General features: G+C 56.9%; 1 protein-coding gene across 1 annotated transcript in view; it reads right to left on the reverse strand.

Annotated features, from left to right (window-relative positions):
* Positions 1–18,051, reverse strand: part of LOC115120646 (protogenin B-like) — an 84,848-nt gene that overhangs the window by 18,282 nt on the left and 48,515 nt on the right. The window contains exons 12-13 of the mRNA XM_065022249.1: positions 12,912–13,007; positions 12,526–12,700 (exon numbers count right to left, since the gene is read on the reverse strand). Of these exons, the coding sequence (XP_064878321.1) occupies positions 12,526–12,700; positions 12,912–13,007 (271 nt within the window). The remainder of the gene's footprint in view (positions 1–12,525; positions 12,701–12,911; positions 13,008–18,051) is intronic.

Raw genomic sequence — 18,051 nt, forward strand, 5'->3', positions numbered from 1 at the left:
ACAGAGAGCCACATGGTGGTGGTGGGGGTTGTGAACAGAGAGCCCCATGGTGGTGGGGGGGGTTGTGAACAGAGAGCCACATGGTGGTGGTGGGGGTTGTGAACAGAGAGCCCCATGGTGGGGGGGTTGGCCACATGGGGGGTTGTGAACAGAGAGCCACATGGTGGGGTTGTGAACAGAGAGCCACATGGTGGTGGTGGGGGGGTTGTGAACAGAGAGCCACATGGTGGTGGTGGGGGGTTGTGAACAGAGAGCCACATGGTGGTGGGGGTTGTGAACAGAGAGCCACATGGTGGTGGTGGGGGGGGTTGTGAACAGAGAGCCACATGGTGGTGGTGGGGGTTGTGAACAGAGAGCCACATGGTGGCGGTGGGGGTTGTGAACAGAGAGCCACATGGTGGCGGTGGGGGGTTGTGAACAGAGAGCCACATGGTGGCGGTGGGGGTTGTGAACAGAGAGCCACATGGTGGTGGTGGGGGGTTGTGAACAGAGAGCCACATGGTGGTGGTGGGGGTTGTGAACAGAGAGCCACATGGTGGTGGTGGGGGTTGTGAACAGAGAGCCACATGGTGGTGGTGGGGGTTGTGAACAGAGAGCCACATGGTGGCGGTGGGGGGTTGTGAACAGAGAGCCACATGGTGGCGGTGGGGGGTTGTGAACAGAGAGCCACATGGGTGGTGGGGGTTGTGAACAGAGAGCCACATGGTGGTGGGGGGTTGTGAACAGAGAGCCACATGGTGGTGGAACAGGGGGGTTGTGAACAGAGAGCCACATGGTGGTGGTGGTGGTTGTGAACAGAGAGCCACATGGTGGGGGTTGTGAACAGAGAGCCACATGGTGGGGGGTTGTGAACAGAGAGCCACATGGTGGTGGTGGGGGTTGTGAACAGAGAGCCACATGGTGGCGGTTGTGAACAGAGAGCCACATGGTGGTGGGGGGTTGTGAACAGAGAGCCACATGGTGGTGGTGGGGGTTGTGAACAGAGAGCCACATGGTGGTGGTGGGGGTTGTGAACAGAGAGCCACATGGTGGTGGTGGGGGGTTGTGAACAGAGAGCCACATGGTGGTGGGGGGGGGTTGTGAACAGAGAGCCACATGGTGGTGGGGGTTGTGAACAGAGAGCCACATGGTGGTGGTGGGGGGTTGTGAACAGAGAGCCACATGGTGGTGGGGGGGTTGTGAACAGAGAGCCACATGGTGGTGGGGGTTGTGAACAGAGAGCCACATGGTGGTGGGGGGTTGTGAACAGAGAGCCACATGGTGGTGGTGGGGGTTGTGAACAGAGAGCCACATGGTGGTGGTGGGGGGTTGTGAACAGAGAGCCACATGGTGGTGGTGGGGGTTGTGAACAGAGAGCCCCATGGTGGCGGTGGGGGTTGTGAACAGAGAGCCACATGGTGGTGGTGGGGGTTGTGAACAGAGAGCCCCATGGTGGTGGGGGGTTGTGAACAGAGAGCCACATGGTGGTGGGGGTTGTGAACAGAGTGCCACATGGTGGTGGGGGGTTGTGAACAGAGAGCCACATGGTGGTGGTGGGGGTTGTGAACAGAGTGCCACATGGTGGTGGTGGGGGTTGTGAACAGAGAGCCACATGGTGGTGGGGGGTTGTGAACAGAGAGCCACATGGTGGTGGTGGGGGGTTGTGAACAGAGAGCCACATGGTGGTGGGGGTTGTGAACAGAGAGCCACATGGTGGTGGGGGGTTGTGAACAGAGAGCCACATGGTGGCGGTGGGGGGTTGTGAACAGAGAGCCCCATGGTGGCGGTGGGGGGTTGTGAACAGAGAGCCACATGGTGGTGGGGGGGGTTGTGAACAGAGAGCCACATGGTGGTGGTGGGGTTGTGAACAGAGTGCCACATGGTGGTGGTGGGGTTGTGAACAGAGTGCCACATGGTGGTGGTGGGGGTTGTGAACAGAGAGCCACATGGTGGTGGTGGGGTTGTGAACAGAGAGCCACATGGTGGTGGTGGGGTTGTGAACAGAGTGCCACATGGTGGTGGTGGGGGGTTGTGAACAGAGAGCCACATGGTGGTGGGGGTTGTGAACAGAGTGCCACATGGTGGTGGTGTGAACAGAGAGCCACATGGTGGGGTTGTGAACAGAGAGCCACATGGTGGTGGTGGTGGGGTTGTGAACAGAGAGCCACATGGTGGTGGTGGGGGGTTGTGAACAGAGAGCCACATGGTGGTGGGGGGTTGTGAACAGAGTGCCACATGGTGGTGGTGGGGGTTGTGAACAGAGAGCCACATGGTGGTGGTGGGGGGTTGTGAACAGAGTGCCACATGGTGGTGGTGGGGTTGTGAACAGAGAGCCACATGGTGGTGGTGGTGGGGTTGTGAACAGAGAGCCACATGGTGGTGGGGGGGGTTGTGAACAGAGTGCCACATGGTGGTGGTGGGGTTGTGAACAGAGAGCCACATGGTGGTGGTGGGGGGTTGTGAACAGAGAGCCACATGGTGGTGGGGGGTTGTGAACAGAGAGCCCCATGGTGGTGGTGGGGGTTGTGAACAGAGAGCCACATGGTGGAGGTGGGGGGTGAACAGAGAGCCCCATGGTAGCGGAAGGGGGTTGTGAACAGAGTGCCCCATGGTGGCGGTGGGGGGTTGTGAACAAAGTGCCCCATGGTGGTGGTGGGGGTTGTGAACAGAGTGCCACATGGTGGTGGTGGTGGGGGTTGTGAACAGAGTGCCCTGGTGGTGGTGGGGGTTGTGAACAGAGTGCCACATGGTGGTGGGGGGTTGTGAACAATGGGTGGTGGTGGGGGGTTGTGAACAGAGTGCCACATGGTGGGGGGTTGTGAACAGAGAGCCACATGGTGGTGGGGGTTGTGAACAGAGAGCCACATGGTGGCGGTGGGGGGTTGTGAACAGAGTGCCACATGGTGGCGGTGGGGGTTGTGAACAGAGAGCCACATGGTGGTGGTGGGGAGGTTGTGAACAGAGTGCCACATGGTGGTGGTGGGGTTGTGAACAGAGTGCCACATGGTGGTGGTGGGGGTTGTGAACAGAGAGCCACATGGTGGTGGGGGGTTGTGAACAGAGAGCCACATGGTGGGGGGGTTGTGAACAGAGAGCCACATGGTGGTGGTGGGGGGTTGTGAACAGAGAGCCACATGGTGGTGGGGGTTGTGAACAGAGAGCCACATGGTGGTGGGGGGTGTGAACAGAGAGCCACATGGTGGCGGTGGGGGTTGTGAACAGAGAGCCACATGGTGGCGGTGGGGGTTGTGAACAGAGTGCCACATGGTGGTGGTGGGGGGTTGTGAACAGAGTGCCACATGGTGGTGGTGGGGGGTTGTGAACAGAGTGCCACATGGTGGTGGTGGGGGGTTGTGAACAGAGAGCCACATGGTGGTGGGGGGTTGTGAACAGAGTGCCACATGGTGGTGGGGGGTTGTGAACAGAGAGCCACATGGTGGTGGTGGGGGTTGTGAACAGAGAGCCACATGGTGGTGGTGGGGGGTTGTGAACAGAGAGCCACATGGTGGCGGTGGGGGGTTGTGAACAGAGAGCCCCATGGTAGCGGAAGGGGGTTGTGAACAGAGTGCCCCATGGTGGCGGTGGGGTTGTGAACAGAGAGCCCCATGGTGGTGGGGGGTTGTGAACAGAGAGCCACATGGTGGTGGTGGGGGGTTGTGAACAGAGTGCCCATGGTGGTGGTGGTGGTGGGGTTGTGAACAGAGAGCCACGTGGTGGTGGTGGGGGGTTGTGAACAGAGAGCCACATGGTGGTGGTGGGGTTGTGAACAGAGAGCCACATGGTGGTGGTGGGGTTGTGAACAGAGAGCCACATGGTGGTGTTGGTGGGGTTGTGAACAGAGAGCCACATGGTGGGGGTTGTGAACAGAGAGCCACATGGTGGTGGTGGGGTTGTGAACAGAGAGCCACATGGTGGTGTTGGAGAGCCACATGGTTGTGAACAAAGAGCCCCATGGTGGCGGGGTTGTGAACAGAGAGCCACATGGTGGGGTTGTGAACAGAGAGCCACATGGTGGCGGTGGGGGGTTGTGAACAGAGAGCCCCATGGTGGGGGTTGTGAACAGAGAGCCACATGGTGGGGGGTTGTGAACAGAGAGCCACATGGTGGGGGGTTGTGAACAGAGAGCCACATGGTGGTGGTGGGGGTTGTGAACAGAGAGCCACATGGTGGCGGGGTTGTGAACAGAGAGCCACATGGTGGCGGGGTTGTGAACAGAGAGCCACATGGTGGTGGTGGGGGGTTGTGAACAGAGAGCCCCATGGTGGTGGGGGGTTGGGTTGTGAACAGAGAGCCACATGGTGGCGGTGGGGGTTGTGAACAAAGGCCCCATGGTGGTGGTGGGGGTTGTGAACAGAGTGCCACATGGTGGTGGTGGGGTTGTGAACAGAGTGCCACATGGTGGTGGTGGGGGTTGTGAACAGAGTGCCCATGGTGGTGGTGGGGGTTGTGAACAGAGTGCCACGTGGTGGTGGTGGGGGGGTTGTGAACAGAGAGCCACATGGTGGTGGGGGGTTGTGAACAGAGAGCCACATGGTGGTGGGGGGTTGTGAACAGAGAGCCACATGGTGCGGTGGGGTTGTGAACAGAGAGCCACATGGTGGTGGAACAGAGAGCCACATGGTGGGGGTTGTGAACAGAGGCCACATGGTGGTGTTGGGGGTTGTGAACAGAGAGCCCCATGGTGGCGGTGGGGGTTGTGAACAGAGAGCCACATGGTGGTGGTGGGGGTTGTGAACAGAGAGCCCCATGGTGGCGGTGGGGGTTGTGAACAGAGAGCCACATGGTGGGGGGTTGTGAACAGAGAGCCACATGGTGGGGGGTTGTGAACAGAGAGCCACATGGTGGTGGGGGGTTGTGAACAGAGAGCCACATGGTGGTGGCGGGGGTGAACAGAGAGCCACATGGTGGCGGGGTTGTGAACAGAGAGCCACATGGTGGTGGTGGGGGGTTGTGAACAGAGAGCCACATGGTGGTGAACAGAGAGCCACATGGTGGCGGGGGGGGGTTGTGAACAGAGAGCCACATGGTGGTGGTGGGGGTGTGAACAGAGAGCCACATGGTGGCGGTGGGGGTTGTGAACAGAGAGCCACATGGTGGTGGTGGGGGTTGTGAACAGAGAGCCACATGGTGGTGGTGGGGGTTGTGAACAGAGAGCCACATGGTGGTGGTGGGGGGTTGTGAACAGAGAGCCACATGGTGGTGGTGGGGGTTGTGAACAGAGAGCCACATGGTGGGGGGTTGTGAACAGAGAGCCACATGGTGGCGGGGGGGTTGTGAACAGAGAGCCACATGGTGGTGGTGGGGGTTGTGAACAGAGAGCCACATGGTGGTGGTGGGGGTTGTGAACAGAGAGCCACATGGTGGTGGTGGGGGTTGTGAACAGAGAGCCACATGGTGGTGGGGGGTTGTGAACAGAGAGCCACATGGTGGGGTGGGGGGGTTGTGAACAGAGAGCCACATGGTGGCGGTGGGGGTTGTGAACAGAGAGCCACATGGTGGCGGTGGGGGTTGTGAACAGAGAGCCACATGGTGGCGGGGTTGTGAACAGAGAGCCACATGGTGGTGGTGGGGGGTTGTGAACAGAGAGCCACATGGTGGTGGTGGGGGTTGTGAACAGAGAGCCACATGGTGGTGGTGGGGGGTTGTGAACAGAGAGCCACATGGTGGTGGTGGGGGGTTGTGAACAGAGAGCCACATGGTGGTGGTGGGGGTTAGAACAGAGAGCCACATGGTGGTGGGGGGGTTGTGAACAGAGAGCCACATGGTGGGGGTTGTGAACAGAGAGCCACATGGTGGTGGGGTTGTGAACAGAGAGCCACATGGTGGTGGTGGGGGTTGTGAACAGAGAGCCACATGGTGGTGGTGGGGGGTTGTGAACAGAGAGCCACATGGTGGTGGGGGGGTTGTGAACAGAGAGCCACATGGTGGTGGTGGGGTTGTGAACAGAACAGCCACATGGTGGTGGTGGGGGGTTGTGAACAGAGAGCCACATGGTGGTGGGGGTTGTGAACAGAGAGCCACATGGTGGGGGGTGGTGGTGGGGGTTGTGAACAGAGAGCCACATGGTGGTGGTGGGGTTGTGAACAGAGAGCCACATGGTGGTGGTGGGGTTGTGAACAGAGAGCCACATGGTGGTGAACAGTGGGGGGTTGTGAACAGAGAGCCCCATGGTGGTGGGGGGTTGTGAACAGAGAGCCACATGGTGGTGGTGGGGTTGTGAACAGAGAGCCACATGGTGGGGGGTTGTGAACAGAGAGCCACATGGTGGTGGTGGGGTTGTGAACAGAGAGAGCCACATGGGTGAACAGAGAGCCACATGGTGGGGGGTTGTGAACAGAGAGCCACATGGTGGGTGGGGGTTGTGAACAGAGAGCCCCATGGTGGTGGTGGGGGTTGTGAACAGAGAGCCACATGGTGGTGGTGGGGGGTTGTGAACAGAGAGCCACATGGTGGGGGGGGTTGTGAACAGAGTGCCACATGAACAGAGAAGTGCCCCATGGTGGTGGTGGGGGTTGTGAACAGAGTGCCACATGGTGGTGGGGGGTTGTGAACAGAGTGCCACATGGTGGTGGTGGGGTTGTGAACAGAGAGCCACATGGTGGTGGTGAACAGAGTGGGGTTGTGAACAGAGTGCCACATGGTGGTGGTGGGGGGTTGTGAACAGAGTGCCACATGGTGGTGGTGGGGTTGTGAACAGAGAGCCACATGGTGGTGGTGGGGGGTTGTGAACAGAGAGCCACATGGTGGTGGGGGGTTGTGAACAGAGAGCCACATGGTGGTGGGGGGTTGTGAACAGAGAGCCACATGGTGGTGGTGGGGGTTGTGAACAGAGAGCCACATGGTGGTGGTGGGGGTTGTGAACAGAGAGCCACATGGTGGTGGTGGGGTTGTGAACAGAGAGCCCCATGGTGGTGGGGGTTGTGAACAGAGAGCCACATGGTGGGTGGGGGCTAGAACAGAGTGCCACATGGTGGTGGGGGGGTTGTGAACAGAGAGCCACATGGTGGTGGTGGTGGGGGTTGTGAACAGAGAGCCACATGGTGGGGGGTTGTGAACAGAGGGTTGTGAACAGAGAGCCACATGGTGGTGGTGGGGGGTTGTGAACAGAGAGCCACATGGTGGTGGTGGGGGGTTGTGAACAGAGAGCCACATGGTGGTGGGGGGTTGTGAACAGAGAGCCACATGGTGGCGGTGGGGGTTGTGAACAGAGAGCCACATGGTGGCGGTGGGGGGTTGTGAACAGAGAGCCACATGGTGGTGGTGGGGGGTTGTGAACAGAGAGCCACATGGTGGTGGTGGGGGTTGTGAACAGAGAGCCACATGGTGGTGGTGGGGTGAACAGAGAGCCACATGGTGGTGGGGGGTTGTGAACAGAGAGCCACATGGTGGTGGTGGGGTTGTGAACAGAGAGCCACATGGTGGCGGTGGTGGGGTTGTGAACAGAGAGCCACATGGTGGTGGGGGGTTGTGAACAGAGAGCCACATGGTGGCGGTGGGGGGTTGTGAACAGAGAGCCACATGGTGGTGGTGGGGGTTGTGAACAGAGAGCCACATGGTGGTGGTGGTGGGGGTTGTGAACAGAGAGCCACATGGTGGTGGTGGGGGGTTGTGAACAGAGAGCCACATGGTGGGGGGGTTGTGAACAGAGAGCCACATGGTGGTGGTGGGGGTTGTGAACAGAGAGCCACATGGTGGTGGTGGGGGGTTGTGAACAGAGAGCCACATGGTGGCGGTGGGGGTTGTGAACAGAGAGCCACATGGTGGCGGTGGGGGTTGTGAACAGAGAGCCACATGGTAGTGGGGGGGTTGTGAACAGAGAGCCACATGGTGGTGGTGGGGGGGTTGTGAACAGAGAGCCACATGGTGGTGGTGGGGGGTTGTGAACAGAGAGCCACATGGTGGCGGTGGGGGGTTGTGAACAGAGAGCCACATGAACAGAGGCCACATGGTGGTGGTGGGGGGGAACAGTTGTGAACAGGGAGCCACAACAGAGAGCCACATGGTGGTGGTGGGGGGGTTGTGAACAGAGAGCCACATGGTGGTGGTGGGGGTTGTGAACAGAGAGCCACATGGTGGTGGGGGTTGTGAACAGAGAGCCACATGGTGGTGTTGTGAGCCACATGGTGGTGGTGGGGGTTGTGAACAGAGAGCCACATGGTGGTGGTGGGGGTTGTGAACAGAGAGCCACATGGTGGTGGTGGGGGTTGTGAACAGAGAGCCAAATGGTGGTGGGGGGTTGTGAACAGAGAGCCACATGGTGGTGGGGGGTTGTGAACAGAGAGCCACATGGTGGTGGTGGTGGGGGGTTGTGAACAGAGAGCCACATGGTGGTGGGGGGTTGTGAACAGAGAGCCACATGGTGGTGGGGTTGTGAACAGAGAGCCACATGGTGGTGGTGGGGGGTTGTGAACAGAGAGCCACATGGTGGTGGTGGGGGTTGTGAACAGAGAGCCACATGGTGGTGGTGGGGGGTTGTGAACAGAGAGCCCCATGGTGGCGGTGGGGGTTGTGAACAGAGAGCCACATGGTGGTGGTGGGGGTTGTGAACAGAGAGCCCCATGGTGGTGGGGGTTGTGAACAGAGAGCCACATGGTGGTGGTGGGGGGTTGTGAACAGAGTGCCACATGGTGGTGGTGGGGTTGTGAACAGAGTGCCACATGGTGGTGGTGGGGGTTGTGAACAGAGTGCCACATGGTGGTGGTGGGGTTGTGAACAGAGAGCCACATGGTGGTGGGGGTTGTGAACAGAGTGCCACATGGTGGTGGTGGGGGTTGTGAACAGAGAGCCACATGGTGGTGGGGGGGGGTTGTGAACAGAGAGCCACATGGTGGTGGGGGTTGTGAACAGAGAGCCACATGGTGGTGTGGGGGGCTAGAACAGAGAGGGTTGTGAACAGAGAGCCCCATGGTGGTGGTGGGGGTTGTGAACAGAGAGCCACATGGTGGTGGTGGGGGGTTGTGAACAGAGAGCCACATGGTGGTGGTGGGGTTGTGAACAGAGTGCCACATGGTGGTGGTGGGGTTGTGAACAGAGTGCCACATGGTGGTGGTGGGGGGTTGTGAACAGAGTGCCACATGGTGGTGGTGGGGTTGTGAACAGAGAGCCACATGGTGGTGGGGGGTGAACAGAGTGCCACATGGTGGTGGTGGGGGGTTGTGAACAGAGAGCCACATGGTGGTGGTGGGGGGTTGTGAACAGAGTGCCACATGGTGGTGGTGGGGGTTGTGAACAGAGAGCCCACATGGTGGTGGTGGGGGGTTGTGAACAGAGTGCCACATGGTGGTGGTGGGGGGTTGTGAACAGAGAGCCACATGGTGGTGGGGGTTGTGAACAGAGTGCCACATGGTGGTGGTGGGGGGTTGTGAACAGAGAGCCACATGGTGGTGGTGGGGGTTGTGAACAGAGTGCCACATGGTGGTGGTGGGGTTGGAACAGAGTGCCACATGGTGGTGGTGGGGGGTTGTGAACAGAGAGCCACATGGTGGTGGGGGTTGTGAACAGAGTGCCACATGGTGGTGGGGGGGTTGTGAACAGAGAGCCACATGGTGGTGGTGGGGGGTTGTGAACAGAGAGCCACATGGTGGTGGTGGTGGGGGGGTTGTGAACAGAGAGCCCCATGGTGGTGGTGGGGGTTGTGAACAGAGAGCCACATGGTGGAGGTGGGGGGTTGTGAACAGAGAGCCCCATGGTAGCGGAAGGGGGTTGTGAACAGAGTGCCCCATGGTGGCGGTGGGGGTTGTGAACAAAGTGCCCCATGGTGGTGGTGGGGGTTGTGAACAGAGTGCCCCGTGGTGGTGGTGGGGGGTTGTGAACAGAGTGCCCTGTGGTGGTGGTGGGGGGTTGTGAACAGAGTGCCCCGTGGTGGTGGCGGGGGTTGTGAACAATGCCCCATGGTAGCGGTGGGGGGTTGTGAACAGAGTGCCACATGGTGGGGGGGTTGTGAACAGAGAGCCACATGGTGGGGGGGGTTGTGAACAGAGAGCCACATGGTGGCGGTGGGGGTTGTTGAACAGAGTGCCACATGGTGGCGGTGGGGGTTGTGAACAGAGAGCCACATGGTGGTGGTGGGGAGGTTGTGAACAGAGTGCCACATGGTGGTGGTGGGGTTGTGAACAGAGTGCCACATGGTGGTGGTGGGGGGTTGTGAACAGAGTGCCACATGGTGGTGGGGGTTGTGAACAGAGAGCCACATGGTGGTGGGGGGTTGTGAACAGAGTGCCACATGGTGGTGGTGGGGGGGTTGTGAACAGAGAGCCACATGGTGGTGGGGGTTGTGAACAGAGAGCCACATGGTGGTGGGGGTTGTGAACAGAGAGCCACATGGTGGCGGTGGGGGTTGTGAACAGAGAGCCACATGGTGGCGGTGGGGGGTTGTGAACAGAGTGCCACATGGTGGTGGTGGGGGTTGTGAACAGAGTGCCACATGGTGGTGGTGGGGGGGTTGTGAACAGAGTGCCACATGGTGGTGGTGGGGTTGTGAACAGAGAGCCACATGGTGGTGGGGGGTTGTGAACAGAGTGCCACATGGTGGTGATGGGGGTTGTGAACAGAGAGCCACATGGTGGTGGTGGGGGTTGTGAACAGAGAGCCACACATGGTGGTGGTGGGGGGTTGTGAACAGAGAGCCACATGGTGGAGGTGGGGGGTTGTGAACAGAGAGCCCCATGGTAGCGGAAGGGGGTTGTGAACAGAGTGCCCCATGGTGGCGGTGGGGGTTGTGAACAAAGTGCCCCATGGTGGTGGTGGGAGGGGGGGTTGTGAACAGAGTGCCCCGTGGTGGTGGTGGGGGTTGTGAACAGAGTGCCCCGTGGTGGTGGCTGGGGGTTGTGAACAGAGTGCCCCGTGGTGGTGGTGGGGGGTTGTGGAACAGAGTGCCCCGTGGTGGTGGTGGGGGGTTGTGAACAGAGTGCCCCGTGGTGGTGGCGGGGGGGTTGTGAACAATGCCCCATGGTAGCATGGTGGGGGGTTGTGAACAGAGTGCCCCATGGTGGTGGTGGGGGTTGTGAACAGTGCCCCATGGTGGTGGTGGGGGGTTGTGAACAGTGCCCCATGGTATGGTGGGGGGTTGTGAACAGAGTGCCCCATGGTGGAGGTGGGGTTGTGAACAGAGAGCCCCATGGTGGAGGTGGGGTTGTGAACAGAGAGCCCCATGGTGGAGGTGGGGTTGTGAACAGAGAGCCCCATGGTGGAGGTGGGGTTGTGAACAGAGAGCCCCATGGTGGAGGTGGGGTTGTGAACAGAGAGCCCCATGGTGGAGGTGGGGTTGTGAACAGAGGTGGGGGGGTTGTGAACAGAGAGCCCCATGGTGGAGGTGGGGTTGTGAACAGAGAGCCCCATGGTAGAGGTGGGGTTGTGAACAGAGAGCCCCATGGTGGAGGTGGGGGGGTTGTGAACAGAGTGCCCCGTGGTGGAGGTGGGGGGGTTGTGAACAGAGTGCCCCATGGTGGTGGTGGGGGGGGGGTTGTGAACAGAGAGCCCCATGGAGGAGGTGGGGTTATGGTATGGGCAGGCATAAAGCTAAGGACAACAAACACAATTGCATTTTATCGATGGCAATTTGGAATGCACAAAACTACCGTGAGGAGATCCTGAGCCCCATTTATTTTAAAGGTATCTGTGACCAACAGATGCATATCTGTATTCCCAGTCATGTGAAATCCATAGATTAGGGCCTAATGAATTTATTTCAATGGACTGATTTCCTCATGTGAACTGTAACTCAGTAAAATCTATTAAATTGTTGCATTCATATTTTTGTTCATTATAATAATTTTAGTATTAATTTAGTAGTAAAGTATTCTTCTTCCTCAACAGACTCCAGGATACAGGTATAAACATCATAAGTATCTTGTAGAAGGAGGAGGAGGAAGGGGAGTGTTACTAAGGTAAACCTGAAACCCCACCTCTTTAAGGAATACCTAGGATAGGATAAAGTAATCCTTCTCACCCCCCCCCCCCCCTTAAAAGATTTAGATGCACTATTGTAAAGTGGCTGTTCCACTGGATGTCATAAGGTGAACGCACCAATTTGTAAGCCGCTCTGGATAAGAGCGTCTGCTAAATGACTTAAATGTAAATGTAAATGTAAACAATAGTATGTTTTGGTAGACAGAAGAGGCTCTTTGGTCAAAGGGGTGAATTGGTCATCAAAAAGAAAAGGAGGACCAAGGCACTCATCATATAATTCATTATTATAATTATTCAATATTATTGATTAATTATTAAGAATTATTATTAATCAATTAATATAATTATTATTGATTAATTATTAAAATAATTAATACAATTATTAATTATTATAATTATTCATTATTATTTATTAATTATTATAATTGTTAATTATTGTCAATCAATTAATATAATAATTATTGATTAATTATTAAAATAATTAATTAATACAATTATTAATTATTAGTTATTATAATTATTCATTATTATATTTATGAATTATATGAAGAGTGCCTTGGTCCTCTTGTCTTATTGACGATCATAAGTATCTTATAGATCACGAGCAGTTCTGTTGCAGAACATTGGTCATGAACTCACGTCTGTATGTAGCGTATGGCTGATGCGTTCACCAGGCCCACAGGCGTGCAGCGAGCTGTGTAGCTGACAGCCTTCCTAGAGGCGAAGGCAGGACGGCTCCAACGCAGGTACACCGCTGACGAGCTGTTAGCCACCGCACTCACATGGTCCGGGGCTGGAGGGTGATCTCGTACAGCTACAAGACACACACAGATGGGAAAAACAAAAACAATTTGTCACAAAAAAACAAAATAACATTTCCTGTAGAAAATGGCGTGCGATTGCTTCAGATGTCGAAGAATGTATTTTTAATGGTAGTGGGAGATGTGTTGAATAGTGGGAGATCCTGTAGAATTCAGGAGGAACAGAAGCTGAAACAGATTTAACTGATTGTTCTGTTTACTTACATACACATCCTGGGGTGCTGAGTGTCTGGTCGGCCTGGTAACCATCTCCTACAAGGCTTAATGCCAACAGTTTCACGTGGTACTTCCTCCTTGGGTCTGGAAAACAATAAATGGTAGATTAATAAATCATTTCTGTGGAAATATATATTATATTTTCTGTCTAACTGACCCACATTCGCGTTAAAAACATCAGTGCAAACAAAGGACACATCTGAAATGGCCATTATCAGTCAAAACATAAGAAATAAGAATAAATAAATGAAATAAATGAAAAGTTAACAAAAGTTAGTCAGTTAAAGTATTAGCCCCTATGAGCTGGAGGGCAGACGACCTCTTGGTCTTAGCTGACCGTTCCCTACTCACACAGAGTTCAGTGTCGCCCCCCCCCTTTTGACTTCAGAACAGCCTTAATTCGTCGAGGCATGGGACTCTACAAGGTGTCGAAAGCGTTCCACAGGGATGCTGGCCCATGTTGACTCCAATGCTTCCCACAGTTGTCAAGTTGTCTGATTGACCTTTGGGTGGTGGACCATTCTTGATGCACACGGGAGAAACTGATGAGCGTGAAAAACCCAGAAGCGTTGCAGTTCTTGACACAAAATGGTGCGCCTGGCACCTACTTTTGCGCTTGCTAGATACTTAATGCTAAAATTATTTAATTCAGTTTAATTCAATTCAGTGTCTTTCACTTGAAAACGCACCACACGCTAACCATCTCCTAAATCATGACGTATTTTAGGGGACCGTTAAGGATTTGTTTTATATCTTGGTGTGAAAGGTTAGGTTCTGGGTATTGACCAGTGGAAAGGGGAGGGGTGGTGTTTGTGTGTGTGTGTGTGTGTCCAGGCCTGTTATTGTGGTGATGGGGGGATGAGACCAGGAGGCTTGGTGGGAGTCCTGGGGCTAGGGGCTGGGGTGCGGGGGCCAGAGGCAGCATTCAGCTGCTAGGACCCAAGGCCCCTGGGACAAGGGGGGTTGACTAGGGTCAGGCCAAGATAGAACAGAAGGAATCTGGGCTTCAGGACTGTGGGAGAGGAGAGAGTAGACCACTCTATGACATTTGAAATGTCTTTATTCTTTTGGAACTTCTGTGAGTGTAATGTTTACTGTTCATTATTATTGTTTATTTCACTTATGTATATTATCTACCTCACTTGCTTTGGCAATGTTAACATATGTGTCCCATGCCAATAAAGCCCCTTGAATTGAACTGAGTAGAGTAGAGGAGGGGAGGAGCCCCCTTTGTTTCCCCTTGTCGGGACCTTCTGTTCCACCTGACTGCCCCTCCAGCCTTCTATCTACCCTCCTCCTGACTGCCCCTCCAGCCTTCTATCTACCCTCCTCCTGACTTCCCCTCCAGCCTTCTATCTACCCTCCAGCCTTCTATCTACCCTCCTCCTGACTGCCCCTCCAGCCTTCTATCTACCCTCCTCCTGACTGCCCCTCCAGCCTTCTATCTACCCTCCTCCTGACTGCCCCTCCAGCCTTCTATCTACCCTCCTCCTGACTGCCCCTCCAGCCTTCTATCTCCCCTCCTCCTGACTGCCCCTCCAGTCTTCTATCTACCCTCCTCCTGACTGCCCCTCCAGCCTTCTATCTACCCTCCTCCTGGCTGCCCCTCCAGGCTTCTATCTACCCTCCAGCCTTCTATCTACCCTCCAGCCTTCTATCTACCCTCCTCCTGGCTGCCCCTCCAGCCTTCTATCTACCCTCCAGCCTTCTATCTACCCTCCTCCTGACTGCCCCTCCAGTCTTCTATCTACCCTCCTCCTGACTGCCCCTCCAGTCTTCTATCTACCCTTCTCCTGACTGCCCCTCCAGCCTTCTATCTACCCTCCTCCTGACTGCCCCTCCAGCCTTCTATCTACCCTCCTCCTGACTGCCCCTCCAGCCTTCTATCTACCCTCCTCCTGGCTGCCCCTCCAGCCTTCTATCTACCCTCCTCCTGGCTGCCCCTCCAGCCTTCTATCTACCCTCGTCCTGGCTGCCCCTCCAGCCTTCTATCTACCCTCCAGCCTTCTATCTACTCTCCTCCTGACTGCCCCTCCAGCCTTCTATCTACCCTCCTCCTGGCCTCCCCTCCAGCCTTCTATCTACCCTCCTCCTGACTGCCCCTCCAGCCTTCTATCTACCCTCGTCCTGGCTGCCCCTCCAGCCTTCTATCTACCCTCCAGTCTTCTATCTACCCTCCTCCTGACTTCCCCTCCAGCCTTCTATCTACCCTCCTCCTGGCCTCCCCTCCAGCCTTCTATCTACCCTCCTCCTGACTGCCCCTCCAGCCTTCTATCTACCCTCCTCCTGGCTGCCCCTCCAGCCTTCTATCTACCCTCCAGCCTTCTATCTACCCTCCAGCCTTCTATCTACTCTCCTCCTGACTGCCCCTCCAGCCTTATATCTACCCTCCTCCTGACTGCCCCTCCAGCCTTCTATCAACCCTCCTCCTGGCCGCCCCTCCAGCCTTCTATCTACCCTCCAGCCTTCTATCTACCCTCCTCCTGGCCTCCCCTCCAGCCTTCTATCTACCCTCCAGCCGTCTATCTACCCTCCTCCTGACTGCCCCTCCAGTCTTCTATCTACCCTCCTCCTGACTGCCCCTCCAGTCTTCTATCTACCCTTCTCCTGACTGCCCCTCCAGCCTTCTATCTACCCTCCTCCTGACTGCCCCTCCAGCCTTCTATCTACCCTCCTCTGACTGCCCCTCCAGCCTTCTATCTACCCTCCTCCTGGCTGCCCCTCCAGCCTTCTATCTACCCTCCTCCTGGCTGCCCCTCCAGCCTTCTATCTACTCCTCGTCCTGGCTGCCCCTCCAGCCTTCTATCTACCCTCCAGCCTTCTATCTACTCTCCTCCTGACTGCCCCTCCAGCCTTCTATCTACCCTCCTCCTGGCCTCCTCCAGCCTTCTATCTACCCTCCTCCTGACTGCCCCTCCAGCCTTCTATCTACCCTCGTCCTGGCTGCCCCTCCAGCCTTCTATCTACCCCTCCAGTCTTCTATCTACCCTCCTCCTGACTTCCCCTCCAGCCTTCTCATCTACCCTCCTCCTGGCCTCCCCTCCAGCCTTCTATCTACCCTCCAGCCTTCTATCTACCCTCCTCCTGGCTGCCCCTCCAGCCTTCTATCTACCCTCCAGCCTTCTATCTACCCTCCAGCCTTCTATCTACTCTCCTCCTGACTGCCCCTCCAGCCTTATATCTACCCTCCTCCTGACTGCCCCTCCAGCCTTCTATCAACCCTCCTCCTGGCCGCCCCTCCAGCCTTCTATCTACCCTCCAGCCTTCTATCTACCCTCCTCCTGGCCTCCCCTCCAGCCTTCTATCTACCCTCCAGCCGTCTATCTATCTACCCTACCCCTCCTGACCGCCCCTCCAGCCTTCTATCTACCCTCCTCCTGACCGCCCCTCCAGCCTTCTATCTACCCTCCTCCTGACCCCTCCAGCCTTCTATCTACCCTCCTCCTGACCGCCCCTCCAGCCTTCTATCTACCCTCCTCCTGACCGCCCCTCCAGCCTTCTATCTACCCTCCTCCTGACCGCCCCTCCAGCCTTCTATCTACCCTCCTCCTGACCGCCCTCCAGCCTTCTATCTACCCTCCTCCTGACCGCCCCTCCAGCCTTCTATCTACCCTCCTCCTGACCGCCCCTCCAGCCTTCTATCTACCCTCCTCCTGACCGCCCCTCCAGCCTTCTATCTACCCTCCTCCTGACCGCCCCTCCAGCCTTCTATCTACCCTCCTCCTGACCGCCCCTCCAGCCTTCTATCTACCCTCCTCCTGACCGCCCCTCCAGCCTTCTATCTACCCTCCTCCTGACCGCCCCTCCAGCCTTCTATCTACCCTCCTCCTGACCGCCCCTCCAGCCTTCTATCTACCCTCCTCCTGACCGCCCCTCCAGCCTTCTATCTACCCTCCTCCTGACCGCCCCTCCAGCCTTCTATCTACCCTCCTCCTGACTGCCCCTCCAGCCTTCTATCTACCCTCCTCCTGACTGCCCCTCCAGCCTTCTATCTACCCTCCTCCTGACTTCCCTCCAGCCTTCTATCTCCACCCTCCTCCTGACTGCCCCTCCAGCCTTCTATCTACCCTCCTCCTGACTGCCCCTCCAGCCTTCTATCTACCCTCCTCCTGACTGCCCCTCCAGCCTTCTATCTACCCTCCTCCTGACTGCCCCTCCAGGCTTCTATCTACCCTCCTCCTGGCTGCCCCTCCAGCCTTCTATCTACCCTCCTCCTGGCTGCCCCTCCAGCCTTCTATCTACCCTCCAGCCTTCTATCTACCCTCGTCCTGGCTGCCCCTCCAGCCTTCTATCTACCCTCCTCCTGGCTGCCCCTCCAGCCTTCTATCTACCCTCCTCCTGGCTGCCCCTCCAGCCTTCTATCTACCCTCCAGCCTTCTATCTACCCTCCTCCTGACTGCCCCTCCAGCCTTCTATCTACCCTCCTCCTGGCCTCCCCTCCAGCCTTCTATCTACCCTCCTCCTGACTGCCCCTCCAGCCTTCTATCTACCCTCCTCCTGGCTGCCCCTCCAGCCTTCTATCTACCCTCGTCCTGGCTGCCCCTCCAGCCTTCTATCTACCCTCGTCCTGGCTGCCCCTCCAGCCTTCTATCTACCCTACTCCTGACTGCCCCTCCAGCCTTCTATCTACCCTCCTCCTGACTGCCCCTCAAGCCTTCTATCTACCCTCCTCCTGACTGCCCCTCCAGCCTTCTATCTACCCTCCTCCTGACTGCCCCTCCAGCCTTCTATCTACCCTCCTCCTGACTGCCCCTCCAGCCTTCTATCTACCCTCCTCCTGGCTGCCCCTCCAGCCTTCTATCTACCCTCCTCCTGGCTGCCCCTCCAGCCTTCTATCTACCCTCCAGCCTTCTATCTACCCTCGTCCTGGCTGCCCCTCCAGCCTTCTATCTACCCTCCAGCCTTCTATCTACCCTCCTCCTGGCTGCCCCTCCAGCCTTCTATCTACCCTCCTCCTGACTGCCCCTCCAGCCTTCTATCTACCCTCCTCCTGACTGCCCCTCCAGCCTTCTATCTACCCTCCTCCTGGCTGCCCCTCCAGCCTTCTATCTACCCTCCAGCCTTCTATCTACCCTCCTCCTGACTGCCCTCCAGCCTTCTATCTACCCTCCTCCTGACTGCCCTCCAG

This window comes from Oncorhynchus nerka, linkage group LG9a, assembly GCF_034236695.1.
Source record: "Oncorhynchus nerka isolate Pitt River linkage group LG9a, Oner_Uvic_2.0, whole genome shotgun sequence".
In the NCBI taxonomy this organism is placed as follows: Eukaryota; Metazoa; Chordata; class Actinopteri; order Salmoniformes; family Salmonidae; genus Oncorhynchus; species Oncorhynchus nerka.